The sequence below is a fragment of the Phaseolus vulgaris genome, chromosome 9 (genome assembly GCF_000499845.2).
Source record: "Phaseolus vulgaris cultivar G19833 chromosome 9, P. vulgaris v2.0, whole genome shotgun sequence".
NCBI classification, from domain to species: Eukaryota; Viridiplantae; Streptophyta; class Magnoliopsida; order Fabales; family Fabaceae; genus Phaseolus; species Phaseolus vulgaris.
The window spans coordinates 18997911-19008824 of NC_023751.2; the positions used below are offsets into that span (position 1 = coordinate 18997911).

Below are 10914 nucleotides of genomic sequence, written 5' to 3' on the forward strand. Positions count from 1 at the left end.
GCATGAGCAATCTCATGCTAATGCCCCAAACCAAACATATAACATTATTGAGCGTGTTTTTGTGTGCTACGTTATTTCTCATAAAGTTTGTCTTCTCTGGCACATATTTTATATAGTGGTTAGGAAAACAATTCTCAAAAGTTCAAATCACATCACACATTTGTAAGTTTAATTAATTATATAATTGCATGAAAAAGCTCTTGTATCAATTTATTTATTTTTCTTTTTCCTACTTTATTATTATTTTGTTACATAATGCAGAAGCTTTAATTTAGTGCACCAAAAAAATATGTGCCTTTATTCAGTGGCAGAGCCACATTTAGATTAATATCAACATCTACTCTTTAAGCTAATACCCTTTACAGATTACGTGTATGATTGATTGTAAGGGAAAGAAAATATTGAATATAAACACTCAAAAAATTAATAAATAAAAATAAATTTAGAGAAAAAAAAAATTAATTACTATCTTAACTAAATTAAATATTATTTTAAAGACTACAAAAAATTATTAATATTTAAAATAGTTTTTATTATTAATAAATAATTTCTAAATTAATATCTAATTTAATCAAGATATTAGTTCTTTTTTATTTAAAAATAATATTAATGATATTTTAGTAGTGATAATTGTTATCGTCCTTTTTGTATTTAACCTTATTGGTTAAGGCTAGCCATGAAGATACTACAAAAATGTGTGTGTGTCATTTAAAAGAAACAATGACTTTTAAAAAGTAGTTAGATCGATTTGAAAGGAAGCAAACACTTGCATTTAATATTCATGCTATGTGCAAAGCCAGTCATACACGAGACCAAATTATTTTGAAAAAAAAAATTGCCTTTTTTTTCTCTTACAATGTTCAATATGTAATTTGTTCTTTTAATTTACTCCTTTTTAGTTTTTCAGGTTTTAAAATTAAGAAAGTCTAAATCATTTAGTTGTTGATCACTCGTTAATACACGTCGTGTCGATAATTGAATATAAACTAAAGTAGGATTTCTCGTTAAATTAATGATTAAAAAATATCTTTTCAAATAAAATAGAAAATTATATTTATGAAAATGGGTGTTTTGGTTATGTAAGTTTTTTTTCTATTAAAGAAATTTCCACTTGAGTAGCGTCTCCCTGTTCAATTTTTTCTCTTATAACTTAAGTAATATTTCGTTTTCTAAGATATATATTTACAACTTAATTTTGGATAAGATTAGGAATAGAATAAAAATTTTATTAATTAAACTTTATCAGTTTTAATTTATTACATTTTTTGGTATAAACTAAATCGACCTGGCTAAAAATAGGTTGATTCAATTTAAATCAATCAGGTTTCCTCGTATGTATTTGTTTTGAAAAATAAACATCTAAAATTTACATATAATTCTATTATTAAAAGGTGCAAACAATATGTTTTATTGTAATTTTCTTACATCTACTTTTTTATTTTATTCTTTTAATAATAGATACGACATATTAAGCATCAATAATGAACGAAGACATTCCAACTCAATTGGGAGATTTTGATTGATTCATCGTTTATTAGCGTATCAAAATAATATAGTATACAAGAAAAAAAATACAAATATGAAGGGATTAGGCTAAGACTCGTGTAAATGAGAAAAATAGTATTAAAAATTACAGTAAAAATATAGATAATTGTAAAAGATTGTAACATAGAGTTTCAAAATAATCAATAACCGAAAAAATTGATAGCATTAGTTTGGTTTGGATTCATTTTATTTGTAAATAACTTATTTTATAATGAATTAATTAGACTAAAATCCAAGCCGATTTAATTGGTTCGTTTTGTATTCTTGAGTTGATTTGAAGCTATAAACACTTTTAGTCCTTGTCCAGATTTTTGTCTTATTAGGAGATATCAACTTAAGTGGTGTCTCTTACGTTTCAAAAAGGAAAAATAGGAAAGTACGAGTTGCAATTTAGATGGTATTTCTAGAATTTGGTGTACATAATCAGACATTTCCTACAACTTTTTAGATAACCATGTTATTCGGAGTAAATTCTTTTATAATCATATGGTATGAATTATCCACCAATTTTATTAATACGTAATATGCATAAAAAATCTAACTAGACATTTTTAGTGAAATTTCTTTTTCTAACTACCTCTTTTTCCATCTAAATTATTCAAATTCAAGCTTTTCTTTAAAGAAATCCAAATTCATTAACCATCAACTTTTTTTAAACGCTATAAAAAAATTAAAAATCACAATGTAGTTATATATCTTAAATAAACAGCCCATTATTTAACAATTTATCTTCATGAGTTAAATATTTGCATGTTTTGATAGATTAATTAAAAAAATATTCTTGTACTCTTTGGTTCCAATGGATTAGTTCTTTTAATGATAAAAGTGTAATTTCAGAGAAGAATGTACTATAGTCTAATTTTCATGATATGGTACAGAAGTTTTATACACACTTACATTTAAAAAAATTAATAAACTTTTAAGAGCATTTAAAAAGGTATTAATAACTACTTAAAAATATTAAAATTGAGTTTTGTCTGTCACATCATTCCCAAGAGTCAAGCTTCACATTCTTGTTTGTTTGATATAAACTGGACCCATACCGCCTGAACCAATTTTTGTTACTACGTTAAAATGACTTGCAAGTGAATACGCTATTAAATAAATAGATTTCTTATTATTGATATATACATATATATATATATATATATATGTGTGTGTGTGTGTGTGTGATGCTTTAGTACAGTTGAAAATATTTAAAATTTCTCGAGTATCATCACAGTTATACAGAAGAACAAATAAAGATAACATTGTTTTCCTACGTTGAACTCACATTTTTTGTAATGAAATTAACAGTGACAACTCGAATATATCAACAAAACTAGTCAATCAATACATGTTAAACCCTTAGATTATCTAATATTCAATAATTTTAAATGTTCACATTACCTTTTCAATCATTTTAAGAACTTTTACTTGTATTTCATGACAATATTTCATGATAACCAAAAGTAGAATTCAACCAATGGTCATTCAAAGACAAATATTGCCCATTATTGGGAAGTCTAATGGTATAGAATCATGACACGTAAGGGGACTATCAAGGCGCCCTGGCAAATACTCCCATCCAAAGAGCCAAAAATACAGTCCAACCAAGTCAAACTACATAATCGGGCGTCTGGGTTGAAATTTGAGGTTATAATTTAAAAATAAAAAAAAAATTAAAGATATTTCTTAAACAGGAATAATGGGTTTCAACAAAAGAGTTGAAGTGAGAGTGGGCAAAGTTGTATTTCTCAAACTACTATAATGCTTTAAATTTAAACAATTCAATTTCATCTCAATTCTCAGGTTTAGGTTAAGTGTCCTAAAAGCAAGATGACAGAACCTAGGTTTGACAAACTTCAACAGAAGACCATGCTGCCACTTACGGTTGAGATATGGTAATCTATCGGTAAACATGTTTCCTACGGGAAATAAAAATATACTAAATTAAAACCAATACTGTCAAAGCAGAAGTTCCTATTAACTGCCCAAGGACAAAACTAAATTAATACTTCTGCAACTAGCAACAAGTACTGGCCATTATCACATGCATATTTTGGAACATCATAAAATAAAAGGGTAAAAGAGCAAACACACTACAAAACATTACATTATACATCATCACCTACTAATTAATTGTGAAAAAAATCGCCTTGATTATTGTGAAATATCCCCGAGTTCAATCACTGTCTTCTTCGTCTGCATAAAACAGAGAATGTTAAGGACAAGCAATTCACCAAAAAGCAAAAGTCGAAGTAACACATTGTCGTAGAGAAGATAATTCACCACAGTTTCACAAGTGCTCCATAAAATTGTTTGTTTTCCTCTCTATTAATATTAAGAAACAATTATAGCTTAAAAGACAACTAACTACGGGAGGAAATTGGGTAACAGGAAGCTAAAAAAAGAATCTAGAAAATTGAAAAGCAAGAATGAACCCAAAATCTTTCTACACCCTCTACTTTTAGAAAACGTAGGGAAAAACGAGAAAAAGAGTCTTTATTTTCCAAGAGTGATTCTTCAAACAAAGATTCTTTAGCTGTGCTGTGAGTAGCTGCCATTGTCTGTGTTTGTTCAGTGTATTCAGAAGCCCGGATTACTAATCAAAGCCATGCTAAATCCAAATGTCCTAGAATACAATTGCCTTGTCGAAATTCAGTCAGTAATGATGATGACCTATGAGGCACTGATATAATTACTTGTATAAAATTCTGTGTATCCGACACATGATATGCTTATTTTGAAAATAACAGGGTACAATACGTGACAGATATACGATTAAAAATGTATAAAATTTCTTAAAACATATTCAATATATAATTGTAATTGAGGGGTTCCAAGTTAAATCATATTTCTTAGACATTGCCAAAATAAAAAATTATAAATTACTGTCAGTGTCGTAAAAGTATTAGTGCTGCATAAATTGGATACTTCATCGATATGAATCAATAAAGTATCATAGAGTATCAGACCCGGACACATGACACAAATTACAATATTGATGCATTAGAGATGATGACTAATATCCCAATATTTCAAATATTACTATAAATATCAGATACGTATCAAATGGAACTTAAATTACAAGGGCTGGCCCAATGCTATAAAATGTTAAAATCATTTAAGCCTACTGCCAAATGGAACTTAGGTTGCATGGATGATGTTGCTTTGGATACAAAAAAACTACAATGGGAGGGGAATCCAACAAGTATTAGTCATGCTTTCCGAAATAAATAATTCATACCAATACTATGGTTAAAAAAAACTATACCCACTGTCGATGACAATTCAACCCTATCAAAGCAGTTATTGTTATTAACAAACTACTTAACCGAAACCAAAAAGTACAAAAGAACACATGATTCCCGAATCTATGATATCTGACTTGAAAACTGGGCAAAGCATTAAGATATTTTAAATATACTTACCATCATTGAATTCTTCACTCTGACTTCCATCATCATCATCATCATCACTGCCACTATCCTCTTCCACGTCTTCTTCATCCTCCTCATTATCATTGTCTTCGTCATTATGACCATCTTCAGCCCCGTCGCCACTAGTTTCAACTGGAACCTTGGGCTTTGGAGGTGGAGGAGCTATATAACTACTTGTTGACCTTCTACGAGAACTTGAAACAATATTGCTTACATCAATACCCTCAAGTTCTTTGGCTCTTGCCTTTTTCCTTTTTACTTCCTTGATTTCTGAGTGAATGAGAAAACATCAGAAAAGTGGAAATAGTAGCCATTAAATTGAAGCCTCATATCTAAGTTCAATGTAGACATACCATTATGGCCTAATAAACAGGGAAGATTACACCAACCCAACCTCCTCTGAGGTTGAGTGAAATTACATTACCTTCCATCTGCTTTCAGATATTAGGCTTTTTAAATCCAAGATATAGTGGCGTGTAGCAACCAGCCCAGAAACTGTGATATCAATATAACACATAGCAAGATAGCCGCTACTTTGTCACAATTATGTTTTAATTTATAGTATGTTATACTTTAAATAGTTTATTGCACTTTCTCTAATTATTGTTGTTTAGTTTATTATATTTTTAGTTCTATTAGTATTTAATTTATGATATTATGTAATGTTTTATTTAGTTTTTATTACTACTATTTACTTATTTAGTCTAGTATCTCATATGTTATGCTTTAAATCGTTTATTATATTTTCATTACTTATATCATTAGCTTATTTATTATATAATATGCTATGCTTAATTAAAAAACAAAAAGATAGGCTAAACTATACTCAAGAGGGCCCAAGAAACCAAAAACAAAAAAAGTCACTTAAAAGTGTTTGGGCCACTTGCCTCAATTATAACCTTTTCTTTAATATAACCCTAAGGCCTGGTTCTAACAGTCCAGCAGCTCATCACAGCCTCCCATAATAGAAGTTTCGACAGTGAAGATGGAGAGCAAAACACAGCTTCACAGAGACAAAGAAAGAGGGAAGAGGTAACAGATGGAGATGAGGTAGAAGGGCAGTAGCAACAAAAGGGGGACAGCACAGCACTCATGGAAGTGGTGTGAAAGTTTCGTGACTCTCTTCACTCCAGCCACAAAAAGCATCTACGTTGTTACACTTAACTGCACCACTCCAATCCTCCACTAGCACTGTAGCTGCACTATAGGGCGTTATTCTCAACCCTGATTAGTGTAACCTCCCAAACTTTAAATTTTACAAAACAAATATTGATTTTTAGTTCTCCGTTCAATTATACTGCTGGAGGACAAGTAATGCATTCGTAAAGTAGCGCCTTGGTGGCCAATTGGTAACGGGGTTTGAATCCGAAAATAGTCTCTTTGCATATGTAAGGGTAAGACTGTATACAATGACACTCTCTCATACCTTCACATAGTGAGGAGCCTTTTGGCACTCTCATACCTAAACCCTAATTATACCCCTTCCATACATCTACCATTCTCTGAAACTAAACTACACAAAACAATGTTATCTAATTCCAATAATATATTACTAGGAAAACAACATATATCAATAGAAATGTCCAAATTTACATTTTTGAATTGCGATGTTAAGTTTTCACTCCACAGTATACATACTGAATGAAGTCAAGGCCCTAAAATGTCACGTAGAATAAGTCATTTCAAAGTATGGACAAATTATGGGACAGTTTAATTGTGTTTACAGTATACTCACAACACAAGTAATTTAGCTTCTCACATCTAAAAATTAATAAGAACTAAACAAAGAAGACCAAGGTAAAACTAGCAAAGGTTTCAATTGTTTGGGTTGCATGATAGATAATTGAACACAGCTGATAACAACAAATCCAAGGGCGCCTTTGACAATGCATATTTTTTTCAAATCAGGATGAAATATCACAGCTAATATCCAGGGATGAAGGAATACTACTAAACATGAACTCACCCTTTTCAGATGGATTAGAAGATAATCCTTCTCTAGACAATATTTCCTCCAACTCCTTGATTAGTTGTCCTTCCCGTTTGTTTTCAGACACTTGCTTGATCTTTTTGTAAATTGAGGGAGGAACACTGTGATAGAAATACGTAAACATCAAACTATGATCTTGAACAAATATCTAGGGGCATAAAAAGGAACCCAAAGAAGAAAATTACCCCATTCCACATGCTTTAATAACAGACTTTAAAGTCTCCACACGTTTGCCATACACAGGAGTTGAAACCTCTTTCTTCTGTAGTTCAAGAGAAAAGAGAAAGCTATAATTCAATGAAATAAATCTCATATACATCTTACCTAGTAGAAATTAAATAACAAAAATGTTGAGCTCAGCTTCATGGAAATTCACACACAAAAGGACAAGATTAATAATAAAAGAGTTGTTATTCAGCAAAGCGATCGTAATTTTTCAATAATCATGACTATGGCCATAACTTTCCAACTTATATCAGGCATTTCTATTGCAATCAACAGAAAAAAAATAATTTAGTATGACCTTGGAAGGTTTCTCGGATGATGAATGGGACTGATCATCTTCAGAGTTTTTCCCACTATCCTCTGCATCACTGATCTCTTCTGAGGCTGCTTTAGCAGGCTTCATTCTTTTCTTACTGGACAGATCAGTCTCCTCACCTTTACGTTTTTTGGATTGGACAGGAGTTTGCGCCTTTCCTTTAGGAACAACCTTTTTCATAGGTTTAACTTCATCTTCTTGACTCTCGTCCTCATCAATCTCCTTATCTGAAGTATCAGAGTTCTCTTCACTGCTGACCTTTTTAGTTACTTTGGTGTCAGGTTTTTTCTTTACAATTTTCTTAGCATTCTTTGCAGGTTCTGAAACTACAGAAGACGCTAATACCTTCACATTTGAAAGAGACATGCTAAGCATCAGATAGTGTGTTTGTGCTTCTTACGGGCATCAATGAGACTTTATATATTTTTCACTCACCTCATCGAGCTGTTGACTTATAAACTTCTTATAGAGATCAAGAGTAAATTTATCAAGTTTAAGATCATCTTCCAATAGCCGACGAAGACCAGCCATAGTGATTGTCCTGAAATTAACAGTTGGTGTGCATAAATTTACAAAAGTAGGGACAAGCATCAGAGTAATAAATAATTGAAAGAATCAGCAGCATACTCTGCATTAGCCTTGATGTACGAAGATCTTTTTTTAACAGCTTTCATAACAAGGGCTTCACTTGGAACTACTTTGTTTCCATTGCCTTTATCATCCTTGGTTTCAAGTTTAGCCCTTTTTTGTTCTTTAAGAAGACCTAACACTGGAGAGTCTTCCATTTTCTCCTCGTCTTCAGGGCAAAGATCCTTCTCATCTTTTAATTCACACTTTTCTTTTGGTTCATCTGGCTCTAGTGTACCTGCACCTTCTTCCCCTGCCTTCTCTGATATCCTTGGGCCAGCATCATCCCCGACCCCTTCTAAGCACTACCAGCAATCAGGTAAAAAAACACATTGATATAGAGAAATAAGAAAACATCAAAGCATTCTCCGTAACATCAGAAATCATAAAACTAAACCAATCGCAACAAAAATATGTTATAAAGCAAATTGTTATCATCACTGCTGTCAAATAGTAGCTGTAGTAGTAAGTAAATAATCTATTACACACCATACACTTGTCAATCGTACTTATACTAATGATCATACAAAAATCTGGTTAAACACCCCACATTGAGATCCTGGTTAAATAAAGAGAACAGCAATCCGTCTTAAAGTCCAAGTAAAGGCAGAGTTGAATTTCACATTGTGATTGAAAACCAAATTGTTCAGCTACCACATGTGAACCGACAGTAGACGAGACTCTAAAATCATAAGATTTAAAAGAAAACCCCGCGTCTCCAGAGAGCTCCTAATTGTAATGCGGACGAGGTTACTCGTTGAGCACTTAGGGTTGGCTATCGTGTGCCTTCACTAGTGAACAACAGAAAAACTATAAAGCCCTAGAAGCTTCCACTTACTCATTCCGACTATGTTGAAATTAGGGATTCGAATTGAGAAGAAAAGGAGTACCTCGAGCAAGCATTGCTTAATAAATCTCTTGTGCACATCCAGAGCACACTCCTCCAATCCCAAGTCTTTCTCAAGCAATCGACGAACACCCTCGAACGTCAAAGAGCTGCATTGAAAGAAACATAAAGAGAATGATGAGAAAGGAAAAAGAAGAAGAAGAAGAAGAAGAAGAAAGTGAGAAGAGTTACTTACTCGGATTGTTCCTTGAAGTGAGAGACGCGAGAGAGCATAGCGGTTTCAATCTGAGACTCTATATTCTCCCCTTTCTTCATCTCCTCACTGTCTTCTGCCATGTCTCTCTCTCGCTGCGAATTCTCAACTTTCAATTCTCACTTCGCTAATTGGCGTCAAAATTGCATGAATCGTATTCAAATTAGGGTACCCTCTCTCACTACTCAGTGTTCAAAATACCATAGCGTCTAATGTGCCCCAGTCGATGGATACGTATGCTTCTCAAATGTCACTAATTATTTAATTATTTAATTCTGAAACTTTCTCCCAATTTTATTTTATTTTGCAATTTCCTCCTAAATTTTATGTGACGACTTCATAGCCATTGTTCTATCTTTAAAAAATAATTTTTATAACTCTCAAATTAATTAATTCCGATTTTTTATGTTAAAAAAATTCTTTTATTTTTCAAAATCTCAACTTTTTTATTAATGGATTTCCTCTTACGTCTCATTTTTTCCTTCCAAATTTTAAGTGTTTTATTTTTACGTTTTAATATATTTTTTAAATTACAAACTTTTATACATATATCCATACTATATAATATAAATATATCAAATATATAATTATAAGATTTTGTCTTCTGTTCTTAATTTATGTGTATTGCAAATAACACATGTTATTCTTGAATTTTTTCTAAAAACTTAATTAAAAAGCGTATTTTTGTAATATTGTTTATTCTTAATATTTTACGTAAGTTAAATGTAAATACATCTTTTATAATATTATACTCTTCTACAATTTTATTTAACTTTAAAATAATTATACCAATACACACAGATTAACAATGCATATAAGTCTATGCTTACATTACAAAGAGTTAGGAGAATAAAAAGCCTGAAACAATTTCTCCTTCTATTTGGGAAAATTACTATTAAAGTATATATATATATATATATATATATATATATATATATATATATAAGATGGTCGAGGTTAGGTGGACCACAGGGTTATATAATTCATGATGTAGCAGAAATTGTTTATCCATAAATAGATTAATAAAATATTCACTATTTTGGAATAACTGTTAGCAATTATTAAATTAAAATTTAGCAATTAAATTTATTAACATATTTATCAATTTGTTTCTTTATATATTCTTGTCCAACAACCATCTTTCTATTAGCTCCACTTAGAAATTAGTTAAAGATGTAGATTTAGAATATTTGTATTCAATAAACAAGACATTGAACCCCCAAAAAAAAAGCATAAAAGATTAAACCAAAAAAATGCAGTCTCCCCCTAAAATACCAACATTGTTTTAACTATCGATAATGACTTTATCTGAGTCATAAGCATCGTTCATTGCATGTCATGACTGTTTCTCCCTTAAGGTGATTGACAGACAGTCATTACTAGAGCTTTAAGCAACTCACATCTCTAACGTCCGACTTGTGGGGGACCCCAATGGAGATCTATCATTATTTCAAATTTCACTCAAGAGGAAGTGATCAAGGAGGAAGCAGGGGGATTTGGACGAGAAAGAAACTAAGAAAGGATGGTGAATTTCCAATCTAGGTAAATGGAAACTAGAGTTTCATTTATGAGGACTCAATAGAGCCATATATCATTGGTGCAACATATATATCTTAAAAAATATAATAAAAAAAGACATCTTAGATTGGAAATATATCATTGGTGCAACATATATATCATTGGACTCAA

General features: G+C 31.2%; 1 protein-coding gene across 1 annotated transcript; it reads right to left on the reverse strand.

The window, feature by feature from the left end:
* Window positions 1–3490: 3490 nt before the first annotated feature.
* On the reverse strand, window positions 3491–9468 carry LOC137820162 (uncharacterized). The gene is made up of 9 exons (XM_068624029.1): window positions 9208–9468; window positions 9016–9121; window positions 8126–8430; window positions 7934–8039; window positions 7481–7843; window positions 7143–7219; window positions 6934–7058; window positions 4959–5237; window positions 3491–3729 (listed from the first exon to the last, which is right to left on the reverse strand). The coding sequence occupies exons 1-9, from the start codon at window positions 9306–9308 to the stop codon at window positions 3710–3712; spliced, it is 1482 nt and encodes a 493-aa protein (XP_068480130.1). The 5' UTR covers window positions 9309–9468; the 3' UTR covers window positions 3491–3709.
* Window positions 9469–10914: the final 1446 nt, after the last annotated feature.

Bases quoted from the DNA above. Each gene is read 5' to 3' on its own strand.
- LOC137820162 (XM_068624029.1), bottom strand. From the start codon at position 9,308: ATGGCAGAAGACAGTGAGGAGATGAAGAAAGGGGAGAATATAGAGTCT. The intron at 9,122-9,207 runs GTAAGTAACTCT...CTTTCAATGCAG, and splicing joins CACTTCAAGGAACAATCCGA to CTCTTTGACGTTCGAGGGTG. The intron at 8,040-8,125 runs GTATGCTGCTGA...TGTTAATTTCAG, and splicing joins TACATCAAGGCTAATGCAGA to GACAATCACTATGGCTGGTC.